The 23171-nt window shown below is 46.7% G+C and overlaps 2 protein-coding genes across 2 annotated transcripts in view; both read right to left on the reverse strand.

Moving 5' to 3' along the window:
* Positions 1-234: 234 nt before the first annotated feature.
* On the reverse strand, positions 235-17357 carry LRRC58 (leucine rich repeat containing 58). The gene is made up of 4 exons (XM_059493596.1): positions 16846-17357; positions 7533-7661; positions 5958-6235; positions 235-4515 (listed from the first exon to the last, which is right to left on the reverse strand). Exons 1-4 carry the CDS (start codon positions 17355-17357, stop codon positions 4307-4309), a joined length of 1128 nt encoding a protein of 375 aa, XP_059349579.1. The 3' UTR covers positions 235-4306.
* Positions 17358-19967: 2610 nt separating this feature from the next.
* The window catches only part of FSTL1 (follistatin like 1), a 53639-nt gene continuing 50435 nt past the window's right edge, over positions 19968-23171 (reverse strand). The window contains exon 11 of the mRNA XM_059493468.1: positions 19968-23148. Coding sequence (XP_059349451.1) covers positions 23104-23148 — 45 coding nt within the window. The 3' untranslated portion in view covers positions 19968-23103. The remainder of the gene's footprint in view (positions 23149-23171) is intronic.

Below are 23171 nucleotides of genomic sequence, written 5' to 3' on the forward strand. Positions count from 1 at the left end.
AAACAGGGTCTGGTTCTGTAACACACACTGCTCTGTCACAAGTGGGCCTCAAGAGCCAGGAGTTTCAGCAGTCCTTTTGGAAGTCTCACCTACTCTTGGTTTTACACAGCACAGGTCAAATCCCACCCACTCCCCAACCACATACACTTTAATGCTCCCAATCCTACAAGAGTTCTGCTTGCAGAAACACCAGAACTGAGATGTTGGGAAATAATGGACAGACAACAGCAGAAATAACATTTTTGTAGGTTTAGTGTTTGCAATTTGTTTTACAGCTTATAATGAAATACTGTTAGAGAGTCTACATTCGTATGTTTCAGGCAAAATACAGTTTTAAAATCGTAAGGCACTTTAAGATGTCCTAAAACAAATGCTTAGATAAAAATTCAACAAGAGGGCTGGATGAGAACCCTTTCTACCCTTAGTGTTCTGGTCAGTACATGATCAATTCTCTAGTCAGGCAAGCAAGTGAAATAATCAATAGAAAGGTTTCCAAGACAGAGTTACTGCTGTATTAGTGTGCACTCTGGAGCAGTCTATTTGAAGTGTCTTCAGTTGGGGAGGGAGGGCATAGTGTGAATAAGATGCATTAAAATAGTTCTTTGAACTGGGCAACAAAGATGCATTGCAAGGATTAAGTTTTTCATTACTTTCATTGGATTAAATTCCTTCCATTCATTATTGCCAACAAGAGTAAGGCACAAAAAGGGAGTTGGTTCTCCCTTCCCTCCCCCCCACTCCCATTATAATTCAACACAACATTTCAAAGACTTAAAATGACCAGGACAGAAGCCCATGAAACAGTGCATCTGGCCACTTCAGAGTATGTTTAAATATTCATTACTGACTTCCTCAGGTCTCACCTCTTATTAAAGAAAAACATAAAAGAATTGGCAACTGTCTGAGTTGCTTCCCATTGAATTGATATTTTGCCTCTTTTTAACATGACCCCACTGTTCCCATCAAGTTCCTGCATTCAGAGCCACACCAGCAGCTCTCCCTGGCACAGGCCTGGTGGGGCAGCAGATGAATGCAGGCAGGGCCCCAGGCCCCACATGGAAGAAGGAATGAGCAACTTTGCTTTACACACTTGTGTCCCAGCTTAAGAACAGCTTCAAAGCTGGTCATGCTGGGCTGCTGCAGCAACAAGGGGACTGATACCAAAACACTGACTGAAGACTTCACTTGAAGATGCATCTTCAGGAGCTGAAATCTGCTAAAAACTGACAGAAAACAAACAGTGGTAAAAACACTGCCTACTTCTCAGGGCCCCTGAGAAGGGGATGGTAGAAACTGGTGCCTGTCATGCTGCATATTTTCAAGTTGTGTCTCACCTATTTTATTGCCCAGTACATTTTCAAGTCTTTGGGAGTGAACAATTGCTGAAAAACAACTCACAGGGGCTCAATGTGTTAGGCACTACAGTATATATCTGCATCCCTAGTCCTCTCAAAAGTACCTCAGAGGGAAAAAACCTCAAACCCAACCAACCAACAATTTGTTTTTCATACAAGTTCTTGATTGTTTTAAATTCTGACTTGAATTGCACTTTAAAGCCCAGCAGCAAAAAAGAAAACTTGGTAGCTATATTCAGGAATATATATATAAAATTTTTTAAGACACATCAAGTCTAAAAATGCATAGATATCAACTGCAAAAGCTGTCAAGTTTTGACCTGGCTAGAGTGAAGAATCTGTAAAAAAACTGACTACCCTAATAGACCACATGATATTTGGGCAGAAGTGGGATGGCTGTTCAGTTAGGAAAGACACTGCAGTTAAGGATTGAGCTAAGTTAGAACCAGCCACCACTGGTCTGAACTCATCACACACAGAGGTGCTACTGTGCAAGCAGGAACTCAGATGAAATCTAGTTCTGTGAAGTGAAAAAATGCATGACTTCAAGGCAGCTGCTGCTAAAGACAAGAAATGAAGGTGGTACCTCATGGCCCTGAGCTCAAAAGATCTTGAGATCTCAAATTGTGTGGCTCACTTTTGCTGGCAGGAATGTCAAGCTCTAGATCACTCAGTTGATTGCTATGGTTATACCAGCAGGCAAGTTAAAATTGTGGCCCTGGAATCATCTTACTGTCATCAGCATTGCTGTGCCCGTGTTCACTTGGAACAGCAAGAAGTATCTAAAAGAGGAGAGGAATAAAACAGGCCACTCACTGGTTGTAATTTCACTAACAGCATGCAATTGGTTTTGTCTCAAAATCTGTAGGTTCTTCTTCCCAAGCAAACCTCATAGAATCTGCTAAAGTGACATCCAGTTGCTTGGCACATACACCTCATTGTGTCTCAAAAATATACTTTAAAAAATACTTGGAAAGGCACAGAGAACATGGAATTAATTCCTTGTGGATCAATGCACACAGGGAATCACATGTGTGTGGGGGAACTAAGTTGCAATGATTAACAATGGACAGGGTACTATTTTACTATCAGATAATTTCAAATTCCAGTTCTTTCCAAGGGAAACTGGGGAAATAAAGAGTTCTGTCAAGGAAATGCAAGGCAAGAAATTTAACTTGCACACCAAGATGGAATGGAATATACAAAGTTTCACAGACCATGTTCTTCAGGTTACATGAAAGCAAAAATTGTAGTCTAATTAAAAAAAATCACTAAAGCTAGTTATAAAGAGCAGAATTATCAAAGTGCTTTAATACATAAAGTGTCAAACATAATTAAACAGGACCATTAACACAGAGCTGCCATAAGATGTTCAAAAGATATATGTGTTTTCTGAATGCAGGAGAGAAGCACAGGTTTTTAAATTATCCTTTAGGGCCAAAGTGGGTTTAGAAAGTTTTTCTTGTTCATTTCAGCTTCTTAACATGATGGTTTTGCTCTCTTCATGCATTCAAAGGCACAGTTGGATTTGCTCTATAAGAAACTGCATCAAAAGGACTGTCTACCATGAAATATTAATGAAGGGGCAGCTTTTACTGAGTGAATCACACAACAGCCTCATAAAGTAGATTTACAGATAGCTGTCAATTTGTAATATTAATTTTATAAGATATTTCTTGATGCTTAAAAATTCTAAGCTACTTTCTGCAGCTTTCCCTTAAACATAGTTTAAGATAACTGAGTGTATTATTTGAACCATCAAGGGACTACCAAAGCTATTGCCACGAGAGCAAATGCAAACAAATAAGGAAGACATTTCAAAAGCACCTTGTGCAAGAAGCTCAGATAACATGCCTTAGCCTCTCTACCAATTTTTCCTCTCCTGTTAGGAATCAGGAAAAAAAGACATCCTCCACAGCCCTCCCCTGGGTGTTTCAATTCACTGAGCTGCTATGTACCTTAGGCCCATGACCTTAAAGATGGAAAGTAACTCTACCAAGCACAGCAGAGCAAACTGTGGGGAAATGTGGCTGTTTATAAACAAAAAGTGTCAATTGAGACCTTCCCTACAGTTCACAGCTATAAAAGCAGATTTGTTCCAGTAAGCTGAGACTCAAAAGTATGATACAGAGCATCACATCTGGTCCCTTGCACAGGCCTCAAGTCTGGAGTAATACCAATTATAACAGAACAAGTTGTCTGTTTTCTGAAGGCACCATAAAGACAGCAACACTTCAGGTGTAATGGGAAGAGGGAGAAGGAGGAAAAATAACAAATATTGTTAAAAGGAGACACTTAAGAGCAGCTCAGTATCAAAAGGGAGAAAAAAGGTGGCTCAGTTCCATGATGGCTATAACATCTGTAACAGTACAGAAACCCTACACCTCTAGGCAAAGAAAGAGTAACCAGAGTTTGGAAAAATCTAGTCCTGAATAAAAAAAATTCAACTTTCATTTTCAGTGGATGAGTGTAAAATCTGTAACTGAGATCAAAGGAGACAGAAAGGAATCAAACTGCTATATAAAACACTGGGATCCATACATACTCACATGGCATCATTAGCCTGTTTCTGATTTACCACAGTGTTAAAGGATCTGGACAGTCTCCTTTGCTCTGCAGGATGACTGAAGTCCAGTCAAGTTTCATATATTAAAATCCTTCTGAATCCGCCAGTGAGAACAAATCCCTCTCCCAGCCCATGTGAGGAAGGGGGGCCTCCCAGCCAGGAGACATTTCTAACAACCCCAGGCAACCTACAGGCAGCATGCTACTGAGTTAGATCTCCTAAGCAGCACTGCACCAAGCAAGTCCAGGCTTGCTAAGATGTTCTGTCCCTGCATGGACTTGAGGACAATTTCCCATGAGCCCTTCAGGCCGGTGGCTCATGCTTCACCATTCCATTATTGCCGTTCAAATCCATTTTCCTTCCCGTCTTCCCCCGCGGCTGCCCGTTATCCCAGCAGGACTTTCTGCATCCTGTGTGCGGCGACGCTGGCCTCATCCTCAGAGTCAGACTCGCTCTGGGAGGTGGAGCTCTGGGAGGCAGAGCTGTAGGGAGAGGAGCACTCTGGGGAGCACAGGTAGTGCATCAGCGGGAGCCGATACTTCCCACAGAAGTCAACGAACTTGATCTGTCTGACGCAGCTGTCGAAGTACACACCTGTGCGGGAGAGGGAACAGAAAGACATGAGACCCTGTGCTCAAACTGCACAGGGCTCTTCTGCCTGGAGCATATGCCTTCAGTTTGGATTTCACTGGCACTGCACTGCATTATATGTAGGAGGTACAAGGGATACTGCTGGAAGAGAAGAGACCAGGATATCTCTGAAAATGTGAAATTTCTTTTCTTAATAAAAAATTCCTGTAAAACTGTATTTGGTAGGAGACTCAGAACAGCACACTCTTCACATAAAGACACAGGGTAGTTACGTCCAAATAATGCAGCAATTTCTTCTAACCATTAGGGAGAAAACTCAGGCTGGGAACTTGCGCACTTCTTAAACGTCAAGTGAATTAATGCACTCTACTTTCAAACTTGTAAAACCTCTTCTACCAGCTAGTAAAAATGCATTCACAAATGGACCTTCACAGCTCTACTTTTCTTCTGCTTGAGTGAAGCCACCATGCTGAGCTTGGATGCTACTTTCCATGGCAACAGTCTTGCTGTAACACACAATTACGTTCTCTTCCTGTCACAGCAAGTGATTTTAGACGCTGACATTTTCAGAAGTTTCCAGCAGTGTTTAAAGTCCTAGCTGGTCAGGAGAAAACTTTTCTCCTGCAGCACTAGAACAATGCTGCAGTACTGTGCAAGTTCATATAGCATAGTGAAAAAGCACAAAAGCACTGTTTTCCAAGCTGGGCAAAACTCTTAAAAAACCAAACTTTTCTTTCTCTCCTAATATAAGTCCCAGCCCTTCCATCTTTGCTTATAGAGCATGCTTTGATACTGTCCTGTAAGAAGATAACAGCTTGCATCATGACTGCAGGGTAAGATACTAATTAATGATTTTTTTTCCCCTTAATCTTCTACATGCTAAATGTGCAGATCATTTTCTCTGGTTAAAGATTAAGATTGAGCCAAATTAAGCCCAAGCATTCCAGGCTGTTTTATGAAGTCCTCTCCTTCCAAGAACTGCAGGCTAGTGGTCCCAAGATAGAGCTAAACAAGTAAGTGCTAAGCACTAGAGCACTCTCCTTCTTTCCACCCAGAATGATGCTCACCATTCAGTAAGAGTGTGTGCAAAAGTTCTGCTGTCCATCACTTGCTCTGAGCTATTTCAGGGCAAGTGGATCGGAAACTTCCAATCATAAAACCACAGTGGAGTGCTGGGATGAGCTACAAAGACTCTGACAGAAGTGCTGTCTTACATTCCCATGCAAATACAGTAAACCAGCACTGCAACTCTGAATACTGTTCTTAAATGAACAAAGCTCCTTAAAGACAAGTTTCCAGGAGACCTGGAGCCAGGGAAATACAGCCAGAATGTGGCTGCAGTGAGTAATACTTTGAACCTGAGTGAGCTTATACAGTCACAGCAAGTCAGAGGGAAAGGAAACCATAAGGCAAGAGCAGGAAGCAGAGCTGCAAAGTGAACTTACCCCCACATTTAGGATTGGGGCAGTTGCTGGCCAAGCTCAGGTAGCGGACAAGGCTCTCTGGGAGGTCGCTGGGAGCGTAGGGGACGTTGCGGGTTTTAATGGTGCGCCCAGCCAGCTCCTGCAGGCTCGGCGGGTTGTAGGTCAGGTCGCGCACAAAGCGCACCACCAGCGGGTTCCCACGCAAGCTCAGCTCGTCCAGGTGAACCAGGTTAAGGATCTCTCGGGGAAGGTAAGTCAGCAGGTTATTGTGCAGGCTAAGGGAACGCAGGGAATGCAGCCTAAGGATGGAGATGGATACCCTGTCAAGATGTGCAAGCAGAATTGCCCCACAGCTGCATTAAGCAGACCTAATTACTCTCCCAGCTCCCACCAATTTCTTCTTCTTTGTTTTCTCCCCCTTTAAAACATAAATTCATGCTAAAAGAACTGTTCTTACTCCAGTACACACAATGCACTAGAAAACTCAGCTCAGCACCAGAATATCTGCTAAAGAAACACGGTCTTAAACATGCTGCTATCCCTCTCAGTATTCCCCACACACCCCAAAAAAGGTAGAACAAAAGTGCACAAACAGAGTGCTTTCAGGGGACATAACGTTTCCTTGTACCCAGCACATGCATCAAGAACAGTCCATGCAGTGCTCTGAATAAGTCACCTGCTCTGTCTCATGCATTAAAGATGACTGCTGGGAGGGAGCCAGCCCCGGAAAGCCCCATGTTTTCATTGCTTGTGGCTGCACCACCTCACGCTGATACCACCAGATCCGAACAAGGTCAGGCCAGGCCAGCAGCAGCACAGGGGACAAGCAATTATTTTGCTTTTGGATGAAGTTTTCCCCCCTCAGGAAGCACAAAGCAATGCTCGAGCACAGGATACAGGGCTGCTCCCAAACTTGTAAAAGTTACAAGATGTTGTACTTTAATGATAATCCCACTACACCACCAAATTCCAACTTGGAGAACTCCATGCTGCCATTCAATTGTTTTTAGAGTTACAGCTACACCTCCCATCTTCATCTCCCATCCCAGGCTACACATACAGAACTGCAGTGTCCTCTTCCTCCCTTATGAACAGATAAAGCAGTAACCTAGCCACTAGAACTGTGCTATAGGATTACACAAACACACTGACATCCTAAGGTAAGGAATGTCAAGGGAACACAGAGACAAAAAATACAAAGACAAGACAAAAATACACACAAAAAGGTTTTGGGTGAAAGGCAAAACCCACCCGGCATTCATTACTAATACAACAGTACCATTCTCACTTGTTAAGGTAGTAATTTATCTTTTCCAAGTTGCCCAGGTACTTTTCAGGGTCCTCTATACAAATCTATTAATTCACTGTAAGGTGCAATCTCGGTGATGGTTTAACATAACCCTTTCATTGAGTTTTCCAGATCATATATTCATGGTCTGCCTGCAGTGCACCATGCCAAGGATGTTCTTTTTCAAATCCAGTCACATTTACACACTGAAGGACAAATAGGTCCTCCCAGGTACTTTATCTACACATACAGAAGAAGTAGTTCAAAGAGTTAATTACAGATGGTGGCTGATGACAGTAAATACTCACTGTGCCAGCTGAGGTGGAATGCTCTGGATCTTGTTGTCACACAGAACTAGATACCTCAGAGAAGGCAGTTTTGCTAATTCAGGTGGAATTGCTGTAATGAAATTCCCTCCAAGGTACAGAAACTCTAAACTGAAAAACAGAAGAGAAAAGAGTGCATTATTTCATTAATTTAAAGTTTCCTTTAACACCTGGGTTTTCACAGCTACTGCATTTTTTAAAGGAAACTGACAGATGACTACCTATGAGATAATTTGCGGAGAGCAGGAAAAAAAGCTGAGTTGCACATCAAAATTACAACAGAGCTGCTGTTTCACAATAATGTTGAGATTTTCACCTCCAAACTCCTGCAGTCACCATTACAGCTGCAGGTAGGCACCAGACAACTGTGGATTCCTACACCAACCCCTTCTGCAAAGCTCCTGCTCTTATTTCCAAGGATGTGCAGCCTGCAAACACAGGGCCTGCAGCACCTCCACAGATCCTGTGGCAGCCAGTGGGAGCTCTCAGTTCCAGCAGGAGTGAAGTATGAGTGCAATGTCTCTCTCTGGAAATCCTGGCCCTGCACCAGCACTAGCTGCTCTGTGTGGAATCATCTGACTCCTTGGTGACTAACTGGAACCATTACTCAGAGGCAGCCAGTCCCCCTTAGATACAACTCACACACCAACACCACAGCTGCAACAGCACACAACAGCACAGGAGTGCACCTAAGTCATGCAAGTACACACATGCAATTTCTCAGAGAGATTGATTTCACTACTCTGAAGTCATGAAGACCAAACCAGAAACCTTAGCTGGGCTTCACTGCAGTTTGGGCCCAAATAAAAGAATCACCGGATGTCCTGTGAAAATTCAGTGGATGGGACACAGGAACAGAGAGAGGCACTAAATCCCTTTTGCCAGGAGTAGCCAGTATGTGCTGTGCATCTCTGCCCTTCTAGGAAGAAAAACAGGCAAGCATTCCTCTCTCATATAATAGCTTCAAGTCCCCATACCACAGACTCAAGCAGCTTTCTTTACATGTTCTCAGATGTTGTCTGGAAGAGGAGCAAAGGCAGGGTCAGTTTGGGTACACCTTGCTAACCACAGTCCAGCTAAGATTTTTTCTCATGTTTGAAAAGGTGGATCCCACAGTCCTGGTTCAGTATCTCCAGTACACACGCAGGCTGCCTAACTACAAAGCACCTTGGCCTTCTCTGATCCAGCAAGCATTGCCCACAGGCCAGGGAAAGTGAACTCATCCAGGCTCCATCAGCCTTTCTTTAAGTATAGGTTATAACTTCCTTGGAGTGGGAGCCACCTTCATCTCACCCCAGCAACTGAGAAGTGCTATGGATACAAGTGGCACAGAGACACAGGAACAGAGCACCCAAAGGACCTGGGGGCCACCCAGGAACGTCTGAGCCCTGCAACTCTGTGCCACAGCATATGTGGAGCGCAGAGGAGCTCCCTGGAGACTTCCCCTGGGATGGAGCAGAACAGCAGGGTGAGTCTATTTCACTCAGTTCTTGCACGAAACTTGAACCCCAGATATCCAATGACAGCATCTGCTTGGGCTACAGAGGCCACTACTGCAGCACAAATGCACTTGCCCAGCAGGAAGGACAGAATGACAGACCTTTGCAACACACCAAGAGATGCTCGCAGGGCTCAGCTTTCCCTGGATATTCCTTTATATTTTTCAAGTATGTCAAAGGCAAGCTATATAATAGAAATTGGACAAAGTGGGCAGAAAATTAAGCCTTAAACTGAATTTGATTGCATGGAAGGCAGTAACTACAGACCGAGTGGGACAGCACATTTGGAGGCTACTCTGAAGGTGCAAGGAAGTGCACAGTGAAAAACCACCACCAACTGCCATTGCTTCAAAGTAACCTTAACCTCTCTTCTACTCCAACAACTTCTATGTTGAGGGGGTAGGAGGAAGGCTGCTGTGCAGAGACCATGTCAAGGAGAGATTATTTTTAATTAACTTTTGATCCCCTAACAAAGCCCTGAGTTTTAACCAAAATTCCTCCTTCAAACCTCAGTTATTTCCTGAAGTGGATTTAGGCTGCTTGGCTCTCATTAGGGACTTAACTGCTGAGTATACAATTCCATACAATTCCTAACTCCATAACAGTGCTGGAGCTCACACCAAAAGCTGTTGGGCAAGGGAATTCTAGCAATGTGGAGTTCAATATTTAAACAAAGCTTAGATGTGTATGAGTTTGCACTTCCTAGGAAAAGTGAATAATTAACTCCTCATCCTTTGTGTTTGAGGACACTAATGCCAGTAAAGTGACATGGCATAAAAAAAGGTAGGCGCCTCCTACCAGGGAAGGAGAAGAGGGCACAAGTTACCCAGTAAAAATGTTTTGGGAATTCATTTCAAGGTATAAAATGCATATGTTTCAAGAGCAGCCACACTGTACAAACTAAGTGTGCAAAAACACTGCCTACAAACTTCTTACAGCTTCAAATCTGTTCTTTGTAAAGTCTGTAATGAGAACACTCAGTGATACCAGGAAGGATATAAAGACCTAACACCAGAATACAAACTGTCTCTAAAAAAACCCACTAAATAAGGTAATTCCGTCACTGGCAACAAAATGCTTCTTAAAAAATATTTTCTTTTTACTCATCTTCTGAATCACCTTTTTGGGGTCAGTAGACTGAAAACTCATGGGGCCCAGTGTAGTACAGCAAATTCATAATTTCCACATCAAGGTATGGTATTAATTAGATGAATAATTTATTAAAAAAAAAAACACAGTGAGGAAGTTTTGAAACTACAAAGAAACTTATTTAAAACACAGGAAAGATAATCTTATAGCTTCCACAGAAATACTGCTCAGTGGGAAAACAAAATCTTAACTCCCATCCCTCCAAGTACCATTTGCTAGGAAGAAGGATCTAGGCTGATGAAAGTGAAGGAATCAACAACAGCCATTTCTGCATCAAACTTAAGTGTCAAGAATTGTCTGAGCAGAGCTAACCATGACACAGGAAAGGATTTTCAAGAGGCATGACCCTTTTATGGAGAGCACTGACCACAGCACCAGGATGCAGTTTGTTCCAGCCCATCTGCTCCTGGCCTGAGATTCGTGTGGCACTCACACTGAGCCTGTATCTGTAGGCAAAGGTGATGCTGGCTCTCGAGCTGTCCTGCTCAGGGCAGGGACTTTGCTGCTCGGTTAGACAAGCCAAAGCACTGCTCAGCTCTGCCCTCTTCACACAAGAGCCTGCACTAAGGCAATCCACAACATTTAGTGCAGGTTTTTGCAAGGAGACCACAGCAGGGATGGCACTGAGCTAGGTGAATACTTCTAACTAACCTTTCACACTCAGACCTAGTCCTCCTGACAATCATTAATCTGTACAGTCATTTTGATCGATCAGCTAAGGTCTTGTGAACTGCTGTGTACACAGAGGTGGAACTGGATTTTTTTCTGTACTTTCAAAATTACAGAATCTTCAGAAAGCCAGAGATCGACTATTATCAAACAGACATAAGCTCAGCTCCAATTTTTGAAGCTAGAATGAGTGATTTACTTCCAACCTGCCACACAGGCTTGGCTGAATGAGTTTCAAGAGGGGACAAATACTAACAAAACCAATCTCAACAGAATCTGAAAAAAACCCCAACAACGATGTGACAGAGTTCCTAATGAGGGTTGACACTTTCTCTCCTGCCTTTTAGCAATGTTGACAAATACACTAATAAAAGGTCACAGTCCCTTTCAGCCTCACACCCAGCAGCCCCCTGCTCAGCACAACCCACCCTAATTGCTGCCAAGAACAGCCAGCACGCTGAGCCCATCACGTGGTGCTCCTCTCTAGCAGCATATTTCACACCACTGGGCTGTAGGGTGGCAATGAAATTACTTTTACCTACTAGGAAATGAGTGGAGAAATGCTTAAACAACTATGCTCAATTCAGGGGGTGGCAGGAAAGTTTAACATGCAAAGAGACTGTACCTTCTCACTTGAGTATGTCCTTGATGTTTTCAGGTCATCATACAGCACAAATCAAATCCAAAAGCCCCCAAACATTCAGTAAATAAGAAGAGCCACTCTGAGCACTAGAGGTATTTTTTATACCCTATCAATTAACACAGCACTCCCATAGTCATATTTCAAGGGGATAATATCTTCAGGCACAGGAGACACTCAAATTTTCAATCCACCCTGTTTCCCCACAGATGCTTCTTCGGATAAAATTTAACATCTGACATCAAACAGATGCATCTAAATAGGTAATATAAAAAAAACCAAACCAACAATGGTGCCTGAAATAGCTCCGGGTCTTTTTAAGATAAACTTTTTAGCAAGAAATTTCCAGGGCAGTTTTGAGGCTCATGCAAGGGAGGAATTTCAAAGCAGCCCACAACACACTCCTGTTAACCCTGTTCTACGATTTGCTAATTCCTGAGAGAACTGCACAGCCTTTGCTGACACGCAAATTTAAGATCAAACGGTCGTCTGAACGCTATTTGCAAAACGTTTGAAGAGGGGAAGAAGAAGGGAGACAGCAAGCAGATTTCCTAATGCTGTATCTTTATCAAAGCTCTGCTTGCCCTTTTTCCCACACTAACAGCCCTCCTTTAAGCGTATGCTTGTCTAACATGCTTAATGCTACCCACGAATGAAAGCAAACGCTCTGGTTTTCAATGCATCTAAGCCTTTACACAAACCTTGCATGGATCCAGTTGGGCGTCTGAGGGCTTTGATCCCAGCCCTGGCACAGCCAAGCTTTATTAGAGGAATACCAGCAAGAGGGAAAGGAACGTGCAGTGATGTTTTCCAAGCCCTGCCTGCTCCCAGTGCTCTACAGAGCATGAGAGTACACACCAGAAGAGTATGATTAAACTCAAAATTCCCATGGGAGACTTGAAGTACCAGCTGCATTTTGCTAAGCCTTTGAGAATTATTCATTTTACAGGACACTTGCAGGACATTTCCCCAGGCCTGCACGCTGATCAGGGTAAATCTTGCACGCTTTAAGCCAAAACTCACAGCTGCACCATGAAGATCAGAGCTATGTCTGACCAGATGTGCCCTACAAATTTTGTGCCAGGATGGGCACAAGTAGATGGCCACATTTGTGACTCAGCAGCTGTAATACACCTTGCCCCACAGTGCATCCCCAGTTGGATCAGCAGAGGGAGGATATGCAGAACCAATGTGCAATGGGCTCTCTCCGCAGATCACAGCTCAGGAGCTGCTGAGGGCTGTGACCTGAGTCTGAGAGAGAGTGACTGACCATAACATCTCCCACTGGGAACACAGCAAGGTCAGCAGGGAGAACTACAGAGAAGATAACACTTGTGGCTGCCTATGCTAAGCTTGTATTTTATCTGGCAACAAACAGGAATGCAATGCAAAGAGGCTGCTCTCACATGTCTGGTGCAGTCCTCACCCTGAACTCACAGCAAGAGCCAATACTCAGGTGTTACACTGTACTGACACACCAGCTGACAGGAACTGGGGATGCTGGGCATACAGAAGGACCTGGCATGGCCTCACCATGATCAAGGAAAAGCCCTCAGCAGGGTCAACACCTACATTTCTCAGGAACACATGAGGCTATTGCTGGTCACACTCGATGCTTACAGTGAAACTATGATGAAAGAGCACTGAATTTTCCTAATGGAAAACATGAAGCAGAAGTTATTCATCCCTGGTGCCAGCTTGCTATGACCAGCATCATCCTGGTCACAGCATCATAGCATCATCCTACTGCCATCACCAGAGCAATCATGATCATACACTTATGAAGCCATGCAAAGGAAGCTTCCAAGCATATTGGTGGTCCTTCCACAACAGCCTAGGAGATAACCAGTAATCAGGAACACATCACTCACTTTCCATGCAGGATCTTGCACTGCACACAAAACATTTGTGTGGGCAAGGATGGGCAGATGGCTGAAGTCAGAAGGAGCAGGACACAACAGCAGCAGGACTGGCTGTGGTTCTTACCACCAAGTTCATTAGCTTGCCAAGACACCAGGAACGTGCCAGGCAAGTTTCTGCACAATGACCCAAACACAGCTTGTGTGAAATGGTGGATTTATTATCTTCCTGGTGTGCAACAACACGTGGCACACACCTCCCGTTGCAGGACGTTGGCATTCGTAGTCACCAGCGTGTTCCTTCTCCTTTGGCAGCTCAGACCCATCAGCTTTCTATACTTTCAACTTCACTACATACACAGACTCCTTACCTGCTATATTCCTGGCCTTCACTAAAACTGACATGCTGTCCCTTCAAAAACTAGAACAGGAAAATATGGGGTGCAGAGGAAAGACATGAAGCTTAGTTACCAAGAGTATTTAAAAAAAAAATTCATCACAGCTCAGACATTCCCTGGAAATCCAAGAATCATTTCTAGATTTCTGCAACTCCAGTCTGCTCTATAATCAGTGACTGGAGCAAATGGGAAGCTGCCAGGGTCGCAGGAAGAGGAGAACTGCTCATCTCAGGAACTCTAGTAGCAGCAGGAGGAACTTGATCAGTAAGAGTGCTGCCTGCATTCTCCTGTGATCTCAGAGCCCCTAAGATAAAAGAAAAATTTCTTTTTATGAGATACTGCACATGGAAAAAGGGTCAAGGTCTTGGCTTGTCAGCAAGACTGGCATTTGCAGATGGGGCTGTGAAGTTAATAGAAGCCACAACCCCACGTCCCACCTCCAAGTTCTAGAGCTCAGAAACTAACAGAGGTCTCTGTGTTGCTGTGCTGTAACAGCTGGCTCTGCTCTGTCCTTGCTCAGACTCATTTCACCCACTTCCACCACAAGCACACTCACACTGAGGACACCTCTCTTGTCAGCAGGTAGGAGCAGAGTCTGGCAGCAGTTTCTCTCCAGAATGCACTTTCTATGTTTTTGGGAAGGGTCACTGGTTATCTGGGTCCCAATGAATAGATTCAGCAGGCCCTCTGGAGGAACAACACATTACAAAGTGCTGTTTTCTCCTGGTGCTGGCAAAGCCATGGGCAGCTCCCTTTCATGACTTAAACAGTCCCAGATACAGAAGTCACTGATGGCAGAGTGCTAAAGAAGCTTACAGTCCTGGTGGGGCACAGATTTGCTATCTTGAGCTAAAGTTCAATTATATTGTGTTGCCATGTTAGCAGAAGTTCAATGAGGTAGCAGTGGTGACGTGGGCAGCAGACAGAAGCTGTGTCTACGTGTAAGTTGTCAACCCCACACGTCACTTTGCAATGATGAACAGACAGTTCAACAGCTTTGTTTGCATTTGCTCTCTCCAAATTCTCCTGCTGGGGGTTCCAGCATGACTGGTCCAAGAAAAGCTGCAGGAGAGGACAACAGGGAGCCCTGCTCCAGGGCAGGTCAGAGGAACAAAGCAGAGTGACAGAGGTGCAGTGTGGAGCACAGGTCACGGCCTGCCGGGGCACCCTGTGCGGTGCTACACAGCCCAGTACCTTCCTGGGGATGCCCCAGAAAAACAGCAGGGCTGAGGTTTGCTTTATTGGGAAAAAAAGGAAAGAGAGAGAAAAACCCACAACCCACAGAGACCATAGAAACAGCAGCAGGGAGCCTCTGACTCAGAGGTGGGAGCAACTATCAGATCCCAACCACATCCTAGATGCTATCAGACATGCTATGGAGACAATGTGGATCATCTTCCTCATGCTGCCCTCCTCCATTGGCCTCCCCTCCCTTCCCTCATTTCCTTTTTCATCCCTCAAGCATCTGTTCCCAGACAGAAAAAAGCTGAGTTTCCTCTTCCTCATGACAACCCCAGCCCAGGATGCATCATAACTCTGCCAAGGATATGGGCATTCTCCATCACTCAAAATGTCTCATAGCATCTCTCAGCCCAGAGAGCTTAATCCAGAATCACTTCAAATCCTTAACAGGTACATGCTGTGATACCTGGACAAAAGCTACAATTATATTATACTGCAGCAGACAAAACCTTTCCCCAACAGCACTGAAGCAGTCGAGGTACATCCCACCTACGACATGGGAGATGTCACTCCACACAAAACATTCTGTGCTTCCACTGGATGCAGCTCTGCTGAGCCATCAGAGTGAATCCAGGTATTTAGGGTCAAGGGTGCTGGAATTTGCATAAGAGAGGCTGCTTCTAGCAAGTCCCTTGGCAAAGAGCTGGAACAAACAAAGGTCAGATCCAAAGTCTTAGCAGAGACCCACACAGAGGCCAGCCTGGGGCTTGGGAATGTGGCAGAACACACTGAGGTGCCTGTGTCACTTAAGCCAGAACAAGCATCCCACTTGGCCAGGAGGACACCAGGCTTCAGGAGTAGCCAGCCCAGGCCCATGCAGGCAGCCAACACCCTGTGCTGTCTAAGGCCTGTTCCCACCCCAGCACTGCTCCAATTGCTGTGATTCAGCCACAGGTTTCTGTATGACCTGCAGCGGCTGGACGCAGCCCCAGAGCCAGAGCACAGCCCAGGGCTCCATGCCTCGGGTCTGTCAGATCTACACGAGCCAATGGGTTGAGAGAAACATCACAAAACCCCACCCATGACAGCAAGCCCCCAGTGGGACTGCAGCTGTATGGGCAGAAAGGCCCTTGTTGTTTGATGAGCCACAAACACATCTCTGTCCTCCTGAGCAACCCATCGTGCAGCCATGAGCTGCAGGACACATGGGGTTTATCTTGCTGTCACCCAGATGTGATGGAGAGGAAAACCACGGACAGCCTTCCTCATGCCAACACCCACACCAACCACACCATCACCAGGAGAGTGGCCCTGAACCAGGGCAGCCCAGGGACTGGGCAGTGGCAAGAGGCACCCAGTTTGTGAGCACAGAAGGCCCAAAGTCACCCGAGGAATACACGGGATCGGCTGGGTTGGAAGAGATCACAGCAGGTCATCTGTTCCAGCCTCCCTACTCAAGCAGGGTCACCCCAGAGCACACGGCACAGAACTGTGTCCGCTGGAACACCTTCAGTGAGGGAGACTCCACAACCACTCTGGCTCCAGTGGTTGGTCACCCCCACATTAAAGTTCTCCCTCATGTTCAGGAGGAACTTCCTGTGCATCATCCTTTTCTGCCTGCTGCCTCTTGTCCTACTGCTTGGCACCACCAAAAAGAGCCTGCCTTCCATCCTCAATGCCCACCCTTTAGCTACTTTAATATATATGTAGGTGGATGAAGTAAAGAACGTCCTGGAGTTTTGGTAACTCAACATGACGCAGAGGAAGAGCCACGTTAGCGGCTGCAGTGCTTGGAGACACCTGAGGCTGGAGAGAACCGACCCTCTCAGGGAGAGCGTGGCAGAAACCCCGGCCGGGCTTGCCGAGGCCGTCCCTGTTCCCGCGGGGCCCGTCCCTCACCTGTGGAGCTCCTGGATGTCGGGCGGGATGCCGTGGAGCCGGTTGCCGCCGAGGCTGAGGCTGCGCAGCCCGCGGAGCTGCAGCAGCGCGGGCGGCACCTCGGAGAAGCGGTTCCCGCTGAGGTTGAGGACGCGGAGGGAGCGGGCGAGCGGCGCCTGCTCCAGCCCCTTGGGCAGCGAGCCGGGCCCGCCAAGCCGGTTGTTCTTGGCCAGCAACGTGTGGAGGCACGGCAGGGACAGCAGCTCCGTGCCCATCTCCGTCAGCCCCGTTCCGCTCACGTCCAGCACCTCCAGCGCCGGGAACCACTGCGACAGCCCCGCGGGCAGCGGGCCCGACAGCCGCCGCGGCGACAGCACCAGCCGCCGCGCCTCCGCGCTGCGCCGCGCCGACAGCTCCGCCGCCAGCGCCGGCTCGGGCTCGGGCTCTGGCTCGGGCTCCGACTCCGGCTCCGGCTCCATCGCCAGCTCCTGTCCCGGCTCGAGCTCGGAGCTGTCCCCGCCAGCCGCCGCCATCCCGCCCGCACTGACCGACGGCCCCGCGCGTCACGCCGCCCCGGCCCGCCCCGGAACCTGCATAGCCCCGCCGCCCCCCAGCATCATGCTCGATCCCGGGCGCGCCGCCGGCCGAGGCCACAGCGAGGAGAGCACTCTTATGCAGGTTGCGGGGCACCTGCGGGTGGGCTGCGGAGGGATAGGGAGCGTTCGGCGGCCCCGGAACGAGCACGCTGCGCGAAAGGGCGGTGCGCAGGCGGGGCGGGAGGCGGCCCCATGGCGGGGCGGCCGTGGGGTCGTGGCTGCTCGGGTGCCGCTGCTCGCTCCGCCTGCGGCCGCGGTCTGCGCCTGGCGGGCCTGGCCTGCCGGACTGATGCCGAACCGCCGGCTGGAAATGTCACCTCCTCCCTGCCAAATATTTTACTCCGAGCTCGGGACACCAGAGCTGCTAAGTGTAAAATTAAACCATAGCCTTTGCTGTGGCCCTTTTGGTCATTCTGGGAGCCCGAAGGAGAGGCGCTGCCTCAGCCCGTGTGCTCCATGGCCTCTCCTTTGTGCAGCTGGTGGGGGAGCCCGGCCCAGCATCCCTGGTCAGCGGGTATTTTGTCCAAGGGTTGATCTGCTTTGGTCCCTGCAGAACAGGGAGGTTGGAACTGAGCATCTTTGAGGCCCCTTCCAACCCAAACCATTCTGTGGTTCTGTGAGCTACTGCCGTGGAGCACCAAAAGGGAGGCACTCCCAGTGCGTGTCCTTGCCTGGATGTGAGAAGACAGCTTTGGCCTTGAGCGGGGGCATTGGCTGGAGTTAATCCGTCACACACGAGTCTGCCAGGAGAAGCTGTCTGACGCTGGTCACTGATCGACACGGGGCTGACCCCTGTTGTACCAACATACGCAAACAGGCAGGTCAGGATCAGTGATTTCAGTTCATTGCTCTTTGAACGCAGGGTGACATCGCTGTAGTCAGTAATCTGAATATGAAGCAGCAGCCATGTGTGATAACTATGAGAAGATTCACAACCCAAGGGAACTTTTGCCTCGACTAAGTTCAGCCTTAAGAAGCTTTATTGCTTCCTTGTGATGCATAGAGAAGCCAAAAAGAAGGGAATAGCAATCTCCCACCTACTCAAAACCTTAATGTACACAAAAATCTTCATCATCTTAGACTGAAAGAAACACAAACAAAATCACAGTTTGCGGGTACCAGCCAAGAGTTTAAAATGTGTAAGTAGCAACAATGCTGATTTCAAAGGTGTCTAGAATACTATGGACAAAACCCATAGTCCACTTGTCCTTCCTTTGGTGCTCTTATGAACTCTGGATTTTATCACCACAATATTTTGACATGACAGCTCCTGTTGCTGAGACGAGGAGGTTGTCTATGCCCAGCCTTCAAGAAAGTGTGCCACAGTGGATAGGAATGAACAGGTCAATTTCCATTGGACTCCTTTCATTTGTTTTCCAAGAGTCTGTGGATTCACAAGTATAAGCCCTGATGTGAACTCAGAGATAGCTGCAGAACAGACACCTCACCAGTATTATTAACTTCTTAGCAACATAATTTTCCCCACTTTACAAATACTGTGCTGTTCTAGGACAGTTTACGTAAGCACAAGAGTAAGGTCATCTGGATTTTGCTTTTGTCTTTTGTAGTGCTTTAAGCCTGGCTCTCCTCAAAGTGTGTCCTGTAACATGGTTCAGGACTGAGTCTTATTATAGGTCTGTCTGCTCCTGTCTTCAGAGCTAAAGTTAATAAATACCTTACAAATGCAGTTCAGTCTCTTGATCTATCACTTAAATAGCCTATTTCTCAACCTGAAGCTTAACAGCTCTGGAGAATTGTGATTAAGGGTATAGTGCAGTAATTTAATACTCAGATATGCACAACTCCGTAAACAGGTCAGAGTTTTTCCCAGGCCTCTACAAGCAGCGGGCAACAGAATTTTTGCTTTTCCTCTCTCCCACCTCAAAACCACTTTGCTTCAGTAAATATGCATGGAGCACAAGGCAAAATATTTGTAGTGCTACCTAGCTAAATTTGTGGCTGCTGCTTCCATTCATTTCTTCTTAAAATCCCAGGGAATCCTCACAGTAGAAATTGCAGTAATAAAGCAGCCTCACTTTGCAGTTGAGCAGTGAACGGGCAGGGAATGCCACAGAAGAATTGCATGTGCAGCAGCTGGTCCATGCTAAAGAGGCCATTTGGTGTGAAAAACAACATGGAGGAGCCAATGTTTGTGAGTTGTTTGGTTTTCTTTTGTAAACAGCTTTGGAAGGAGCACACCAAGTGGAACAAAGCAAGGCATCTTTCTCTTCTGTCAGACCATTATCTGCACAGAAGCACTGACGGCAGTGGCATTGCTGGGGAGATGAATAAACAGTAGGGCACTTCCTCCTGTCATTCACCACCACTGAAGGCTATTTCACTATTCAGTCACATTCTCAAGGCCTTTAGTTATTGTTTTTGCTTGCTTATGGGTTCTTTCCACCTGATTCCCCTGATTCTATAAAACAGAAACAGTCATGTCTTACATTTGTTTAACACACTGAGATCTGTGTATGAATGTGCAAAGACAGATTTTTTTTTTTTTAAACAAGTTGTGTGGCTTGTGAAAAATAAACCAAACAAGTGTTATTTTTGAAATTTTGTTTCATTTATTTGGCAGTAATATCCAAACCCCCCTGCTTCAAAAAAATTACAAAATCAAGTAAAATAAGTGCACTAAGGAAACCTACGGAATACTGATAAATTTCACACACATACAGGAGGGAATATAAAGGGAGGAGTGGGACTTTTTTTGTTTGTTGCTTAAATTTGGTTTTTCAGGAAAAACAAAACAAAACACCTTCCCTGCCCCTTGTAGTCTGTACAGCTATTGTCCCAGAGGGCAATGGCTGAAATTCAGCACTTCCTTCCCCAGCAGCCTGCAGGAGTTTGTGAGTGACCAGCCTGCAGAAGCCTGAGCATTGCTCAGTCTGCGCTGCCGAGATGTTTTGGTCCCCTTTGAGAACTGCTGCCCTTATAAGGGGCCCCGCTTTCCACCATGTCCCTTTGTGGGGGCACAAGGAGGAAAGGCTTCAGAGGCAGCAGCAGCTCCTTGCAGAGGCACTGTTGCTGCACTCCCAGCTGCTGCCCTAGGCTACCCTGGGATATGTTGTATGGCTTCTTGGAGAGCTCCGCTTGCCGGAGACCGCAGCCCGTCCCTCCGCCCTCAGTGCAAGAGCAAGCTCTGTAAACCTCAGCTGCCAGCACACATCTCTGGCTGCCCCAGCAGCCACCCCCATCCACATGGCTGCACAGCCACAGCAGGCAGGAGGGGACAGAGAACACGGCACAGTGCAGCCTACAGAAGCCCTGAAGCCATGCATTTGCCTCCCCTTCCTGCACGTGCTCTGGTTTTCACAGTTGGAGATATTCCTGACTGAACAAGATGTTATCCCTGTCCAGGGAAAGCCTTTAAGGCAAGCTGTTGTGTTTTCTCTAAGGCACTTTAACAACCCAAGCTGGAAGGAAGTGATCTGGGAGGCACTAACTACCTTTTAGAGCAGGGCTGGAATAAAGCAAAACATTATTAACAATGTTCCTGTGACTCCAGATCCAGCACATGAAGCCCTTTCACTCATAGTCTTGGGAAGGAGCAAGCCTATGCCTAATGGGTGCTCCTATTTCACCAACCACTTCTTCCAGTGCCACCAGAACACAATTATTCTGTCCCAGTGTAGCATTGTGCACATTACCCTCAGCTCACATGGACTCATTCCTCTCACCTTCACAGGTGACAGCTACTCAAGTCCAGGCCCTCATGAGAAAAAAACCCAAAAAACAGTCTCCTGTATTTATGATACCAAAACCCCAATGCCAGGGTACATTATAGCTCTCACTGGAAAAGTGGCACGATGTCAAAGTTAATGCAAGTCCTCTGGCTTCACATCAGGAAAACAGCTCAAAGACCAGACAGCCTTTAACACATCTGGCTCATGGGAAAGAGCACAGGAGGGACCAAGCTTTCTTCTTTTCCTATACTTCTAGGTACCAATTCATTCCTCCTCTTTAAGAAAAGCACTGTGCAAGAAGGGGAGGTTGGGACTCAAGTCCTGCTGATCTTCACTCAAACTGGACATGCTTTTGCAGATGCAAGTGGAATTTTGCTTGAGCAAGCAATAGGGGCTGCAAGATACACAGCAACAACTGCTGAAGTTGCTCACAAGCAGAAAGATGGAAGTCACAAGTAGTGGATCAGGGCATATGCAACTGCTTGGGAAGCACAGCACAGGCATGAATGGAACATGGATGTTCAGGTGTGCATGAAGTACATTTGACAGCTGCATAAGAAAATCAGCTGAGCTTCAGGCTACAGAGGTGACTATCAACAAAAGAGCATTTCATTTACATGTAGGATCAATGCTCTGAGAAACATGTGGGATGAAACTGACCCACGAAGGAATGTGAGAGGGCTCAAAGGTGGTCTGATAATGACATTGAGAAATGTGTCAGTAATGAGGCTTCCAGCCCTGACTCCAAACTCATACCTGGAATCAAAGAATAACGCTGCTGCCTCACCCCAGAGGAAGGTGAAAAGCCCAAGATGATGCCAACAGCACAACTAAACAGTTTTCTGCATAGTTAAGCTTTAAGATACTGTACTAATGGGATTGCCTGGTCCCTCTGTCTCTAGACTGCTTTGAGCAATTTAGAGAGGCACGAGCACAGACTTTGAGCACACGATCAATGCTAGCTACAAGAGTGAGAGCTAGAGAGCTGCAGTGGCAATCTGTGTCTGGTGAAACTAATTACATCCAACCCTGTCTCTCCTTCCCACGAGGGACACTGCTGTCCCCCAGCTGGGAAATACCCTGTAGTGCAAGGCTCACAATTTGCCTGTGGTGTTTGTGGCAGCTGAGCACAGTGCAATACAAACTGTGCATGGGCATTACAGCACTGTCAACAACAAAAACCCACACGCTGGGTTTTCTTGAAAGATCTAGAGCTACAAAACATACAAAAGCTGAATCACTACCATAGGAAATAAAATAATAAAAAACCCGAAACAAAAAAAAAAGGGGAGTCAGCATGTGAATGTGATAAAAAAAAATATGATAGCACCTCTAAGGAGGGGGCAGGGAGAGAAAGAGTGAGATGAGGTCAAAAGGAACCATGTTGTGTTGGAGCCCACAGTGTACTGGAGGAGCTGCTGGGGACAGTCTGGTGGAAAGCAAGGAGGAATGTGCTGGACTTATGCCAGCATGGCACCACGAGTCCCAGGTGTCACACCAGGCTGACTAGCTTTGAGGAGCTCGAAGCAAAGGGTAAGGTCCTTGGATAGTGGTGCCCTGCAGCACACGTGTTCAGCCACAAAACTGCCAGGCCTGTATCTCTGCAGCCAAGGGTGGTGCTGACAATTGTATTGACTGAAAGCTTTTCTATCCAGCATTGACCTCCATCCTTTCCCCAGATCCAGAGGAACAAGAAATCCCTGTTAGCTTTTGGAGGGAGCAGCTCTCTGCTCTGGGGATGGGCCCCAGAGGCTGCTCTAAGTCCCTCCCAGCCTTCCAAGGTCCCAGCAATGAAGCTCCCTGAACAGGTGGGCTCTGCTCCCCTTTCCTGGCCCCATTCTTTGTGTATTACAAAACAAATAACCCATCGCTATACATGTAAATATCTGTGACTGGGCAACTGTAGCAGACACTTGTGCATACTGAGATCAGCACTGGAGGACAGGATGGCAGGTTGGGCCCATCCTCCTGGGCTCCTCCGCTGTGGAGGCCCCTTACATCTCCTTGGTGCTCATTCTCTTGGTCTTCTCAGCCGTCTCCTAGAGAAAAGAGAGCACAGAAG

Source organism: Ammospiza nelsoni, chromosome 2 (genome assembly GCF_027579445.1).
Source record: "Ammospiza nelsoni isolate bAmmNel1 chromosome 2, bAmmNel1.pri, whole genome shotgun sequence".
NCBI classification, from domain to species: domain Eukaryota; kingdom Metazoa; phylum Chordata; class Aves; order Passeriformes; family Passerellidae; genus Ammospiza; species Ammospiza nelsoni.

Coding starts and splice junctions, on each gene's coding strand:
- LRRC58 (XM_059493596.1), bottom strand. CDS start 17,357: ATGGCGGCGGCTGGCGGGGACAGCTCCGAGCTCGAGCCGGGACAGGAG. Junction 6,236..7,532: donor ATTCCACCTCAGCTGGCACA/GTGAGTATTTAC, acceptor CTCCATCCTTAG/GCTGCATTCCCTGCGTTCCC. Junction 4,516..5,957: donor CCCCAATCCTAAATGTGGGG/GTAAGTTCACTT, acceptor TCTCCCGCACAG/GTGTGTACTTCGACAGCTGC.